General features: G+C 37.7%; 2 protein-coding genes across 7 annotated transcripts in view; both read left to right on the forward strand.

The window, feature by feature from the left end:
* Positions 1–9,001, forward strand: part of CACNB4 (calcium voltage-gated channel auxiliary subunit beta 4) — a 287,994-nt gene extending 278,993 nt beyond the window's left edge. For 4 of the 5 annotated variants that reach the window (XM_003921977.4, XM_003921978.4, XM_003921979.4 and 1 more), the window contains one exon: positions 1,046–9,000. In XM_003921977.4, coding sequence (XP_003922026.1) covers positions 1,046–1,306 — 261 coding nt within the window. In that variant the 3' untranslated portion in view covers positions 1,307–9,000. Of the gene's footprint in view, positions 1–1,045 lie in introns of all 5 variants that reach the window. The other variant, XM_074399704.1, reaches the window with a different exon arrangement.
* Positions 9,002–11,312: 2,311 nt separating this feature from the next.
* ARL5A (ARF like GTPase 5A) overlaps positions 11,313–15,149 on the forward strand; it is a 32,195-nt gene continuing 28,358 nt past the window's right edge. For both annotated transcript variants that reach the window (XR_012517758.1, XM_003921981.4), the window contains exon 1: positions 11,313–11,652. Coding sequence is in view for 1 of the 2 variants with exons in the window: in XM_003921981.4 (XP_003922030.1) it covers positions 11,607–11,652 (46 nt within the window). In the remaining variant the exon portion in view is untranslated. The remainder of the gene's footprint in view (positions 11,653–15,149) is intronic.

Below are 15,149 nucleotides of genomic sequence, written 5' to 3' on the forward strand. Positions count from 1 at the left end.
TCTCTGCCTCAGCCTTCCAAGTAGCTGGGATTACAGGTGCTCACCACCACACCTAGCTAATTTGTGTGTGTGTGTGTGTGTTTTTAATAGACACGGGGTTTCACCATCTTGACCAGCCTGGTCTTGAACTCCTAACCTTGTGATTCACCTGCCTCAGCCTCCCAAAGTGCTGGGATTAGTGGGTGTGAGCCACCGCACCCAGCCACAAACACTCATTTTATGAACAGTACAAATAATAATTTTATTAAAATTTTTTTAAAGGTATAAGGAGGCCGGGGGTGGTGGCTCACTCCTGTAATCCCAGCACTTTGGCAGGCCAAGGAGGGTGGATCATGAGATCAAGAGATCGAGACCATCTGGCCAATATGGTGAAACTCCGTCTCTACTAAAAAATACAAAAATTAGCTAGATGTGGTGGTGTGCACCTGTAGTCCCAGCTACTCAGAAGGCTGAGGCAAGAGAATTGCTTGAAACTGAGAGGCGGATATTGCAGTGAGCCAAGATTGAGCCACTGCACTTCAGCCTGGCACCTGTTGACAGAGCGAGACTCTGTCTCAAAAAAAAAAAAAAAAGGTATAAGGATATTCAGTTAGATCAAGGTGAGGTGTGTTACTTTAGAAAAAGAAAGATTATATGAATTCAAGAGATTTAAATAAAATAATAAATGCTATTCTGAAGTTTATTTCCCAATAGTAAAATAATTTTCATTTTTGCAATAGAAATGGAATTATTGGGCCTTCCTAAATATATTAGGTTTCCATTTAACAGTTAGCTTTCAATTCTGCATTTGCAATAGGTAGCACAGTCATTCAGCACTGTGGAATTAAATTCATAAACTGTCAACAACACTCTCTGGCATCTTTTCATGTTGTGTCCCAAATAAATAAAAGCAGATATTCTGAGCAGGCCATTGGTGCATCAGAATGCCTTATTAAGTCAGATATTAAGCATCTTATTGTACGGATCCTATTATTTTACATACATTTACATGTTTAGATGAATGAAGCTGACATTATTTAATCAATGAACTATCTGATATTTTTAGAGTCAGCGAATGAGGCACAGCAACCACTCCACAGAGAACTCTCCAATTGAAAGACGAAGTCTAATGACCTCTGATGAAAATTATCACAATGAAAGGGCTCGGAAGAGTAGGAACCGCTTGTCTTCCAGTTCCCAGCATAGCCGAGATCATTACCCTCTTGTGGAAGAAGATTACCCTGACTCATACCCGGACACTTACAAACCCCATAGAAACCGAGGATCACCCGGGGGATATAGCCATGACTCCCGACATAGGCTTTGAGTCCGATGAAACAAAAAATATTCACCTGTTGACAATTTGCCATAGCAGTTCTAGGATAAACCAGTCATCTTAACTTGGCTAACACGGCACAGTATTTACTGTGCTAATGGGCTGCTGTCATTTGATGCTAAGTAAGGGGCAAAAAAAAAAAAAAAAAAAAAAAAAAATTACATTATGCCCTTGAGTCTAGATGGATATTAGATGCCCGATCATATAGATATTTTTAAGTGCAACATTTACATGATAACAGTACATTTTGTTTTCTTCATAGATTTAGACACATCAATTTGTAATTTAGGGTACTTAGAAGGCACATATAAAATAATTTCCCATGCTGGAAATTCCAAATGACCAGTTCCAGTTGGAACCAATTTATAAACCAATTCCTGTTGGAATTTGGGTAAATTGACTAGGAAGTCTGCTTGAGCATGTTGCAATGATTGAAAAATCTTGGGGAAAAAAAAAACCCTAATGATAAGAAAATCAAAATACCAATAGAAACCAAATCCAGCTTTGGTATTTATTTGCTGGGAGCTAAATTTACACTTAAAGTTGGAATGTATAAACATTTTAATATATGTTAATGTTGCCAGAATGACTTTTCAGACTTACCAAATGTATTGATAGTGCCAAAAAATCTCAGAAATCTTAATGCAGAAATTATATTGTCTCCTCAGATTTTAATATTTTTATTTCTTTCCTGGCACAGCTGTTGTATTCAAAGTGTTTTGCTTTTTGTTTAGTCAGTACTGTTAGCTTGTTTGAAGTTGGCAAAAACAAACAAGGAAAAAAACCTCAAAATTTTTTCAGCAGTGAGAGGGAACAGTAAAGAGAAGCCCAAACATAGCTGGTTATATGAAATATAAAATGGGGTGGTGTTCTCCCTTTAATTAATCTGATCACAACTGCATACATCCAGGAATCTGAAGTCAGATGGTAAGGATGTGGTACCAATCCTCCCGAGTGCAATGCTAAACACTTGCAAATGGGAATTCATCTATTCCACTTAACACAAATGCAGGGTCAGTATTTCCTGCCAACACGATTGAGTATCTTCCCATTGCTTCTCTCAGTCTCTGTCTTTGGATATCTGAATGTTCTGGCCCTTCAACAAATTCTTTAAATCATGCTAAAGATTTTTGTTTTACGTGGACACATTCAATTTTGATGTTCAAGAGGTGTTTTTTTTTTTTTTTTTTTTACAAAGTGACTAATTGAAAAAAGTTAAAACAAATGATGATTTTAAAAGCTTGCAGCAAAAAACAAACTCATAGATTCAGAAAATATTTGTTGACTAAAATTATAGCATTTTTAATGCAGAAAATTATGAAGAATTTGGAGGTTGAGCCACCTTATTTCTAATGAACACTCCTCTTCATCTTATTAAGTCTTCACAGTTTTCCTGTGGCTATGATTATGGAATTGGTGACCTATGTTTTACATAGTAAGGAAGCCTTAGATTCTCTATGATCCAAGAAATTATTGAAATTGACCCTTTTTACACAAATGTCTTTGAAAAAAATAACTCTTGTTTCTAAAGGTCCACAATGCATGCATTTTCTAAAACCCCAATAAATCCAGGCATAAAAGTCCTTTTCTGCTAGTACATGTCATGAAGCCTATTTTTGAAAATAATGATAATTAATTTTATATTCTGTTTTCCCCAAGCTTGTCAATATTTAGGCACTCAAAGCATGCACCAGTTCAGTAATCTTCTTGACCATGGAAATAAGTTCCATATTATTGATTAGTTATACATATCTTGAACCCCATTACAACCTCACCACATGCCCTCTGCCTTTCTGTTCACTGTATGTACCCCATTATGAACCTGTTTAGCTGATAATGAGGATACCTATAATTCTGTAAGTCATTTCAAATATTTGATACAATTAAAAAATATGGGCTTAGTAAATTTTAAAAGTTAATATGTGATACTGGCTTGTGAGATTCTTCTGTCATCTAGTGAGGCTTATAAAACTTTCAGTTAAGACATTTTAAAAGAGTTATATCCATTAGGCACTTTAATAAACATATAACCTGCCATTACTGAATACTTTGTTAGAACACAGAAGAGCATCTTCCAGCAAACAAAAATATATTTATTACATGTACAGCACATACTTGCATGAGAAAGAAAACATTAGCCAAAACATTTTTCTATATGCTTTGCTGGTTTCTTGTTTGTGCGCATTAAAGTATTTAATTGCAAAGAGTGCACCAAGGTGTATAAATTTAGACTAGACAGCTGTTCAGCTTTTTCTGTAGTAGCATTAGCAATTTGGTCATTTAACTACTTTAAGATATTTACATTTTATGGCAGGTAGCTGTAACAGCATTTACATATATTTCCTAGTCATCAAGATTACCATCTTCTTTCAACTTTTTTAAAGTCACTTGTTTTTAAAGGCCTCTCAAAGCCTTGTTTCTAGTCTTCCATGTCATGCTGATAAAAGAGAGGCTCATTCAATATCTGTGCACAAAACCAATTTATTATTTACCATCAGATGTCCATACCTGTTTTGCTTTGCATTCTTATTCAAAAGCAAATAATCTTGGAAAAGGTATAATGTATATTTTATTGATGGATACATTTAAATGTTTACTTTAATTTGGCATATTCTTTCCCCTTCCTTCTGCAATAAGTTTATCTTCCTCAAATAAGGGATATACATCTTATTTTTTTTAAAGATTTAAGAGTTTATTGTGTAAATGATACTTAAAATCTAGATATATACTAAATGAAAAGTTTTATTTTTGCCAAGCACATCAAGCACCTTTGAAAAATACATATTCCATAAATACTTTGTTTTTAATTAATTTTATTTAAAGATAACAAAAAATATAAGCAGGAAAAGCAAGTCTTTTACTGTTTTGAAGCTGTTTTCCAGCATATGCCACATACTAGAATTCTGTAATTTCAGTTACAGACATATAACAATGTGGAGTCATGTAACAGTGTAGAAATGTAGTACTGGAAAAAAGGGAATGCAATTTGTCAATCCTGATGTTAACTCTCAAGGGTATAATGTGACTCTAATATTATAACCAACAACATTATCTTATTTAATATTTAAAGCAGCACTTAGAATTGTTTATAAATGATGATTCTCTCTTATCTTTATACAGTTCTATTGGAGAGAAGGTTGAAATTGTTAACAATTTAGACTGATGATCTTTCCTAATAAGAATCTTAATTTTGTGACTATATAAGTCATTGCAGTTAATCTTTAATGAAATGAATTTTACTAACGTGAAACAAATCCTGAGACAACTATTTGTTCCCTTTAAATAATTTGCTATTTAATTATTATTGTTGTTGTTTGCAAAATGTATTTTTGGAATGTTAACCTCTTTTCATACCTGCATACTTGAACTTGTCTTTTGTGTGGGGGCCTTAAAATTCATAATAGGAAGTGGAAGCAGTGAAAGGAAGTAAGGAAAGGAAATTATGCCAAAAGATGGTTTGCAAATTTAAACTCTTTAAATGAACATATCACAAAATGTTGTTTAGACCCAGGATGTCCATTAAGAATGTTTCTTGGCAACCTTAATTTGCATGTTAGTATATATTTTCTTAAACAGTTTTATTTTGGTATTTGCTTAAAAAATGTAATACCACTATAGAAATTACCCTATGTATGGATATATTTACTACCTCTTCTCTAGAGAAGACAATCTGTCTTTAAAGAGAAAAACACTTGTCAATAAGTAGTGATCAAATTTATTACTATTCTGGCTAACCTTGCTGCAAAGCTAAATGCATAGAGTGTTAAAATACGCCTTCCCTTTAGATTTTAAACTGTTTCCAAAATGCTCTTGGCACCCTTTTCGTTTCTTCCATGTTAGCACGGTTTTCTTGAACTGGTTCACAGTTTATCATGAGGCAAGGTTAATTTTACAGATAAGTCATCACAGGGAACACAAACCGCAAGGGGATTGCCTTTGTGTGCAACTTGTTATAATATCTAGCTGTAAGTCTAAAAGACAGTAGAGGTCCAGAGACTATGTTTAAGGGCAGCTGGTTTGCAAATTCACATTTTATTGGTCCTTGACTTATACAGAGACCCAGAGCATGACTTAGCCATTTACTGGGTAAGGATATGCATTATCTTGGACTCCCATGTAATTGGAATAAACTTCATATCAATGTTTCAAATAAATGCTATGTACCCCTTATTCCTTTTATATTTCTGCCTTTGTCTTTTATGACAATGTTGCATGTTGTTTTTTTTTAATTATATAAAACCCATTCTTGAATGACTATATGAATGAAAACTTTATAGGAAATTATGTAATAAAATCTGTTTTATTCATTTCTCATACCTTTAAATACTGTCAATACTGTAACTGTTCCTACATTACTTACTCAAGCTGTGTCTATGGGGCAGAGAACAGTCCTCTTCTTTAAAATGATAATCATGATCAAACCAGTCAAGTCAATTAGCTGTTAGACAATAAGGATGACCTTCTTTTTGACTTAAGCAGTCAAGTTAGTCAAAATAGTAAAATTGGCTTACATAGATACCCAGAACAATGGCATTCAAAAATTACTTTTAAAAGGTTTTTTCTTTTATTAAAATGGCCTTTCTTAAATGAAATACATCCTTTGATAGCAACTATCTCTTTTTACTTGTAGATCATTAATTCTAAATGCTTCATGTAATTGAGGGATATTATGAGAAGACTAGAAAGTATCTCATCAGATAATCCTAAGGGTTGTAACTTCTACTTGCCATAAACAAAGTATAATTAAGAGTGAGTAGCAACTGGTTTGGGGGAGTCATAGTTATAGTTTGTTTCTCATGATACACCATTTGCAGAAGGATGGTAGAAAATGTTACTGATGAATTTAGAGTGGTTTGGGAGAATATACTGATACTTCCTCATTTGAAAATTAGGAAGAGTGAAAAGGGGAACTAAGAACCAGTAGGGGCTGGCCTCTAGCTTTTCAATACTTCGTAAGTGTTCTTGGTTATGTTTTGAACACTTAAATTTCTCAACAAATGGCAATGTCTATATTTATGTAGGGGCCACTCTTACCCTATTTGCATGCCACTTTCACACACTTTTAACTGAAATCAGTGTGAATTCTGTATGCATAAGGGATGTATTAAAGATGCGGGATCGTTAACGCTATCTTGTTGCATACTATTTTTCATATGCCTTACAATATTTTCTGGGACGTTATTAAAATGAAAGCATTTTATTGCCAAAACAAATCTATGTTGTTACTTATAATCTGCATTAGCAGTAGAAAAATAATGTAGCAAAAACATATATTGTACAGTACAAAATTATAAAGTATATATTTTGCCAATATGAAAATAGATTGAGGAGAAAGAAGCACATTTGTTATAGCACAAACTTATAACAAAATCCACTGTTAAATCTGGCGGTCATATTTTTTAAAAGTATGTCCATTTAGTTCTAAGTTTTATCAGATTTACTTCATCTACCATCTTTTAAACTTGCTGCTTGATACTTTTCTGGGAATTTATTTCATAGCCTTGCAATCTGTGGATGTAATTTCTTTTGTTTTATTCCCTTCCACAAAACTTATTAAATTTTATTTTGTGATAACATTCATACTATATTTTCTCTTCTTATTTCTTCTCTTTCAATAACAACAACAGAAAGTCACAGCAGGTGAGCTCATAGGGCTCCTCTGAATTTTGGACATGTTTGAAATGTTCATATTTTTCACAGCCTCAAGTCAGAATGATGAATACAGATGTCCCAACAACAACAAAATTATATTAGGGATTCTTTCATTTGTTTTGTATGGAATACTACTTTGACACATAAGTTAAAGCCATTAGCTGTGTTTTTGAAGGGATGGTGGGAGAGAATAAAAATAAATATATTAACATAAAACATGCTAAATCAGAAATATGGCAAAATGATGTAAAACAATTTTTCCTACTATTCTGAGGGCTGTTGAAATCCCAGGCTATTGCTATATCTCCATTGACAAAGTGGCATCCAAAATGCCTTTGTCAAATAATTTTCTTTCTTTCTTTCTTTCTTTCTTTCTTTCTTTCTTTAAATTTTAGTTATTTATTTGAAGAACTTGTCCCCTTTTATTTTTCTGATATAGGTATGTGTAGCATTCTACAAGGCATGCTGGGTAAAATATACTATGCAAATGTGTACAGTGCTGCATGCTTTGTTCTCCCTCTGCTCTAGTGGCTTTAAAGAAAAAAAATGTGGTGTTATTTTTGTGAATAAAAACGTTTAACAAGAAAATGCAGAGTGCATGCATAGAGTATCCTAATTTCTATGGATTTGTTTTATGGAATTCAAATGTGTACAAGACAACTGCATTACTTTTTTTCTTTTATATAATAAATGAAAAAAAAAACACTGAAATCAGCGTTATACCTCTCCTTTATATTATTCTAGAAATATATTGAAGAAATACTGGAAATCAATGGGTACTCTTTTAAGAAAAAAAGTAAGGCTAAATATTTATCCTAAAAAGAAAGATTCAACCAAATGACTATTTTCTGAATACTCTGCCAGGTGCTATGAGGTAATCACAAAATAAGTACTGTATTAGGAAAAAGTTTATAAGTTAAATATGTGTGTGAAATAAAACAGAATACATGTGCAAAATAGGATTGAATATAGAAAAAGATACTAGATGAAATATTACATTGTTCACAAGTCACCCACTCCAAAATGATTGTCATAATTATCTGATGTTTCCGAAGCTATCTTGTACTTGTAAGAATTCCATTGTATGTATTGGGAGTCAATTGTCCATGTTAAGACTTGATTGGAATTTGACTTTTCTTTCATTGCACTGTATAGGAGAGAAAAGAAATATGTACTGTGTTGATTACTATCACTGTATTAGGATTATACAGTGATTTATTAGAGTCAAGTTATTTCACAAACATTATCACATTTAATTCATCTGATCAGCCAGGAAAGCAGGCAGGACATGGATTATTAGCTACAAATACAAGTGAGGAAACAAGCCCATTGAAACTTCTCTCTCAAAAGAATTTTTCTTTAAAAATACATACTCATATGTTACATTTAATCTAGGTAATCATCTGACGCATACGAAACAGTGTCTGAAATACAATAAATGTTAACTGGATGAAGAGTAGGTCAGTTATTGGAGAGGTATTATATAAGTCTATCTCAACTATCAAAGTATTTCAGCCAACAGTCTGAAATGCATCCACCAGCCATATGCCTGAAGCTATTTCTCTTGTCATCAGCGCACTTCCAATAATAAAATGAACTAGGGAGAGAACCATTTTATTTGTATTTTCATACAACATGCAGATTAGCACAGTGGTTTGAGTGGGGATCTAACCCTTGTCTGAGTTCAAAGCCTAGATCCAGCAATAACTAGCCATGAGCTTAGGGCAATCACTTAGTGTCCCATGCCTGAGTATTTCTGTGGTTTTCTTTTGGTTATGGATCACATTTTCCTGTTTCCTGGCACATCCAGTGATTTTTTAATTGGATTTAGGACAATGTAAATTTTACATTGTTGATGACTTGATCTTGTATTCCTTTAAAGAATGTTGTACTTGTATTGGCAGGCAATTGTGAATTAGTTTCACCCTTTCAAGGTTTGGTTTTAAGCTCCTTTAGGACTGGTTTTGTATAGGGCTTATTCTTAGGCCATTTAGCTCCTTTTCTAAGGCTTCTGGGGTGTCGACTGAATGCCCTATGTTGAGTTATCCAACCTGCAGCACGTGGGCTGCATGCAGCCCAGGACAGCTTTTTCTTTCTTTCTTTCTTTCTTTTTTTTTTTTTTAAGATAGAGTCTTACTCCAGTCGCCCAGGCTGGAGTGCAGTGGTGTGATCTTGGCTTAGTGCAACCTCCACCTCCTGGATTCAAGTGATTCTCCTGCCTCAGCCTTCTGAATAGCTGGGATTACAGGCGTGTGCCACCATGCCTGGCTAATTTTTGTAATTTTAATAGAGACAGGGTTTCGTCATGTTGGCCAGACTGGTCCTGAACTCTTGGCCTCAAGTGATCTGCCTGCATTGGCCTCCCAAAGTGCTGGGATTACAGGTGTGAGCCACCGCACCTGGCCTCAGGATGGTTTTGAATGTGGCCCAACACAAATTTGTAAACTTTCTTAAAACATTTTATTTTCGTGATTTTATTTATGTTTTTTAGCTCATCAGCTATCAGTGTTAGCCTATGTTATGTGTGGCCCAAGACAATTCTTCCAGTGTGGTCCAAGGAAGCTAAAAGATTGGACATCCCTGTCCTACATATTCAGTTCTCTTCACTCTGGCTGAAGGGAACTCAAATGACTCCTGACCCATGGTCATCTCTGGGAATCATTTGCATTACAGTTCCCTGGTACTTATTTTTCCTCAGGAATTGTGATTGGCCAGCCTCCTGGGAGTTCATACTACATGAGCACAAACTGATATGCAGCCAAAGACTCAATGGCCCCTTCACAGGTTTCTAGAACTTTTCTCTGTGTAGCTCCCTCCTTCCAGTTACTCTACTTCACAAATTCTAGCCACCTTGATCTCTGGGAATGCTGATCTGCGTCTTCAGTTCTAGGAGGTTCCCAGATTCTTATTTGGATTCCCACTTCCTTCTGATGTGACTGGGAATTGCTTTTATGCATGAAGTCCAAGAAATGGTAAGACTCCACCTGTTTGTTTCTCTGTTGTAGAGGATCACAGTCCTGTGATGTGTTTTTCAATATCTGAAATGTCATTGCCCGTACTTTGTTCAGTTTTCTATTTGCTAATAGTAGGAGGATATATTGAAACCATCCTACTTTCTTATGCCTGGAATCAGAATTCTCTCCAATGACATTTTGCACTTCTCTCTAATCACAGATAAATTGGTCTTTAACTGTCTCTTGATCTCTCTTTTTCTTTCTTCACTCAGAAAATAACCTGGGGGACCATTTCCTTAAGGTAGATTGTAAAATATGAAGCTCCAATGTCACAACTTAATATGTATGTGACATCCACTTCATAAGTTGACATCTGTGGGGGAGTCTGCAAAAGTCTTAGAGCTACCAAAGCATTACCTATGGCATGCAAGAATAGAAATATTAAAGAGTTAATGCAAATTGGTTATACAAACTATATTGTTTTTCTAAACAGCCTACAGGGTATTAAGCAAATCCAGACATGATAATCATAAATTAATATGGATTACTATGATTTTCCTTCCCTCATGTATGGCTTCTCTAAACTTTGGCTTTTTAACCATAAAGCCCCCAAAGAAGTAAAAAAAATTACTTTTCTATATATTGAGATAAGATAGTGTGTAGTTAGGAGAAGTGAGGTGGGAAGGTGCAGCTGATTGTTGATTTTGCTTCCTTTCATTCAGCTGTTGGGAATGGGAGTACAAAGCAGTTCAAATGGCTCCTACAACTCTCCCAATTTTTCTTTCTTTTCCCTTTTACTAAGGTTAAGGAGAACAGAAAGGGATGGAGCTTTAGTGCCCACTAAAAGTTTTTAAACAGGGGAATGACTTGATTAAAATCGTTGCTTTGGGCAACACTGACCTGAGAGTGAAGAGAGATTGGAGAGAAAAGAGCCCTGAAGTGCAGAAATGAGTTTAGGTAAGGCCACTGACTTCGATGAGTGTCAGAGGGCGGCAGGCTTTTCCCCCAAAGATCCTCTGGGGACACCATGTCTTAGACTGGAGGGTCAAGACGTGGAACTTTTGGTGTAGTGGATGTGAAGGGTTGGGGATGGACACTGGGTACGCAATTATATGTTTGCATTATGGCACAATGGAGGAAATTCGAGGGAAATATAAACACCCGGCGGGGACGCAACAGCGAGCAGTTGGAAGCCATCTGCCCCAACCTGCAGCCTGCACAACCTCCATCTCAGGGTAAGGTCCCACGCCTTCAGCTGTCTGCCTTTTGCAACTAAGAGAGGACTGGGCGGGCGCCGTTTCCCAGGCTCCGCCCCCTCTGGCCGCGCGCCTGCGCACTCTCGTCCCGCCAGGCCCGCCCCCTCACCTCCCCCGCCCGCGTGGTCGTCGCCGCCGCTGCCGCCCGAGAGGAGCTGGGGGAGGACGGTGGCCCGCGAGGCTCGTCGCAGACAACGCGGCGGCGATGTCCGCGAGCCAGGCGAGTGCCGCGGCGGCAGCGGCGGGGCCTCGCGCGCGGCAGGGCGGCCTGGGCTTCGGCCTCCCTCCGGTTCTCTGGAAGCGGGCCCGCGGCCAGCGCGGGAGCAGCAGCAGAGGCGGAGGCTCCAGCGCGTCTCTGTCCTCCCAGTCAGCCTGAGCCAAGGGAGGCCGGGCGGCCCAGGTGTCTGGAAGGGGGTCCGCTGCCCGAGAATGGGAATTCTCTTCACCAGAATATGGAGACTGTTCAATCACCAGGGTGAGGAGCTCGGTCCGCGGGCGTGCGGATTGGGGACAGGGTCAGCCCGGGCCGGCGGGGTGGGGGTCTCCTAATACTTCCGGAATGTGGGCGCCGGCCGGGCGCGGGGTGCAGGCTGCGCGGATGCGGGCCCGGGACCGTTCGATCCCCGAGCTGGGGGATCGTTCTTGACTCGCAGCCCTTTATCTTAGGGGACCTTCCTAAGAAGTCTTCCATCATACACCCATTGCTCCGATTTCTATTGAGAATGGAAAGGTTTCTTGCCCTACCTCCGGCGTCCCTGAGTGGCACGGCCTGGTCTTTCAGCTCTTTGCCCAGCAGTTGGGTTTGGACACCACGCGGAAATGCTGGGGTCTTCTGGAATGAAGGCTGTAGATTGCGGCCCTAAACGCACCACTGAGCGATCGAGGGTTGCAGAATGCGGAAAACGGGGTCGCTGTACTTGCCCAGTAGTCTGCCTTCGGTTTATGAGCCTGCCCTCCACTGCCACCCCTCTTTGTGTGTGTTGCGGGGAGGGGAGGTTCTTCTGCCTCCTAAGTAGCGATGGACTTCTCTCCATTTGCCTTACTTAGTAAACCTGTGTTTAAGGTTAAGCTTAAGGTCATTTTTCTACTCGTGTGGGTTATTAGACAGTTTTTGTTTGTTTTGCTAGGTTAAAAATTTTAAAGTGCTTCACTGAAAGTTTCGAAAACATACCATATGAAACATTTGTTACCCATAGGTAATTAGCAAGTTACCAAGTGTATAGTGTGTTATATAGGGATGCTTAAATTCAGCCAACCTCGGACATGTCCATGAAATGCATATCAGGTTTATTAAACTTTGTTACAAAATGACTGTAAAAGTGGGGAAAGAGAATGCGATTTTAACCCAAAGACTCGATACGTATTTAAATATAGCAGTGTACTTTTGTTTCTTTTTAACTCAAGTTGGGTGGCTCATGATTCTGCTGTCAGTAACTTAGTTTGTGTTTTTCTCTTGTGTAAGCTGGTGGTGGTGTCACATCCCAGTTTTCCAATAAAGACTTAGGTGAATGGTGGCATCTATTATGTACACCTACTGCTACCAGCTCCTTCTTCATGATCTAGCTCCTCTTGTAAGAAGGTAAGGGAAAGCAAGCAGAACTGGAATTTGTGATCACCGGTGTATCTTTTACACACACATACACACACACACACACACACACACACACACACAAGTGTAGATCACGTGATACCGAAAGGGCAGTATCAGATAATTTTTCTGATAAGAGGATTTTTCATAAAGTAGAGAAAATCAGCTTTAATCAGCACCGCCACTGACTGGACTCACCGGTTGTGTTTGGAGTGAGAGAGTGGGACCCAGTCACTTAAAATCTCTGGATCTAAGTTTTCTCACCTAGAACACCACGGGTCTGTGGAGCCTGCAAATCTTGAAAACTGTTTTTCTACATTTTGAATATTAAAACTTCCATTGCTGTAAGACTGGTGGTACTTACGGTAGATAAGATCTATTCTAGTTTTAACATCCATCATTTTGTATTATTTTTAGCAAAGCTAGTGTTTCATCTGCTGTGAGGTTTAGAAGGACTGCTTGTTAATTGAGCTCTAGTACTGACAGAAAAATAGATATCACCACTTTCTATTTTGAGTCTATGATAAAATTATTTGTTTCTGTAAGTTAAGAATGAATGAGAACTTTACCAACAGCTCCTTAGAGTAGTAAATAATAAGAATGTGTGCTCTGGTATGACTACAAATTGGCCAATAGTAGTGTTTTTATAACCTGTATTTTGTGGTAATTTTGGAAAGAACATTTATGTCTGTTTGGTGGAAATTAATAGAGGAATTAATAAGTTCTAGAAAGTTAACCATGACTATTGTGAAAATGTGAATAAATTATTACTTTTCTGCTAAACACTGGCTGTCTTACCAATAAGGTCACTTTTCAGAATATTTACCATTTAATCTAATGTCAGGCACTTGTTGGTTTTTTTTTTGTTTTTTGTTTTTTGTTTCTGTTTTGGACATATATAAGTTGGATATGTCTTGGATGCCCTTGTTATACAGTGGATTCAGAATACAATCGTATATTCTTTTCATGGAAACTCTTGGAAAGAATGTTTTGGGAGATTACAGAATTTGCCATCTGATGAAACTTAAATGATATAGTATCTCCTGTTTCTGAAACCCCTTGAGAACAGCTTTTTCAGTTAAAGCTCAGATTGAGTGCACAGTGAAAGCTATTTGTGTACTGGTCAAACTAGAAAAACCAGACGTCACATTTAGATGATACTGAGATTCAGTGGAGTACAAACTTTGTCCTAAATGCTGTCATTTAAATCATTTTTATTTTATTTTATGTTTCAACAATCTTTCGAAGTAGTTGTTATTTCCCCTGAAAAGGGAAAACTGAGGCTCAAGTGAAATGAAATTTTTTTCCCAGGCCATACAACTGGTATATGCCAGAACCAGACAAGTTAAAACACTGAAGTAATGCGTTACTGATTATTGGTCTTCTTAAAGAAGAGATTGACATTATTTTTTCCTCCTTCCTCCTTCCATTAACTTTCTGTTGCTAAACTCTAAGTTGTCTTTAGAACTTCAAAAAGTTGGTAGGGCACCGTGGCTCACACCTGCAATCCCAGCACTTTGGGAAACTGAGGTAGGTGGACCATCCTAGGTCAGGAGATCAAGACCATCCTGGCCAACTACTAAAAGTACAAAAATTAATTGGGCATGGTAGCGCGTGCCTGTAATCCCAGCTACTTGAGAGGCTGAGGCATGAGAATCCCTTGACCCAGGGAGTCAGAAGTTGTAGTGAGCCAAGATCGTGCCACTATACTCCAGCCTGGTGACAGAGCGGAGACTCTTGGCACAAAAAAAAAAAAGAACTTTGAAAAGTTGCCATTAACTTTTGTTTTTTTATAGAAGAGCTTGTGATCAGTGATTTACTTGTTTTCATTAAACAAATATTTTAACCCCTATTTAGTCCAGGAGCTGTTCTAGGTGGTGGGAATAAGGGAGCAAAACACGAATTCCTCTGCCTTTATGGAGCTTTCATGTAGTGTGGGGAGACAGGAAATTAACTCATTTAGAACACAAGTTTCTCACAGGTTTTTTATTTAATCTTCACTTAATTGATTTACTCTTCACAACAACCCTGCAAGGTAGATACTATTCCCCTCATTTTATAGGGGAAAGAAACAGATAATGTGCTTAAAGCACTACAGGTGAAAGTGATAGACCTGGATTTTAACCAAGATTATCTAGTGCCAGAGTTCTACACACACACGCGCGCGCGCACACACACACACACACACACTCATGCGTGCTTGCACACAACTTCCTTTGTATAAGAAGGACTCATAAAAAAACTGATTCTGATGTGAGCTATGAAAGAAGTTGTGGAATTTCCTCATTAATAGCCCAACTCTCTTGACTGGTTGTTAGAAAAGGAATTATAAGTTTGAATGGGTGCAGGAGAAGCTGCCTGTGCTTCAGGAACCTGATGCTGAG

The sequence above is a fragment of the Saimiri boliviensis genome, chromosome 5 (genome assembly GCF_048565385.1).
Source record: "Saimiri boliviensis isolate mSaiBol1 chromosome 5, mSaiBol1.pri, whole genome shotgun sequence".
In the NCBI taxonomy this organism is placed as follows: domain Eukaryota; kingdom Metazoa; phylum Chordata; class Mammalia; order Primates; family Cebidae; genus Saimiri; species Saimiri boliviensis.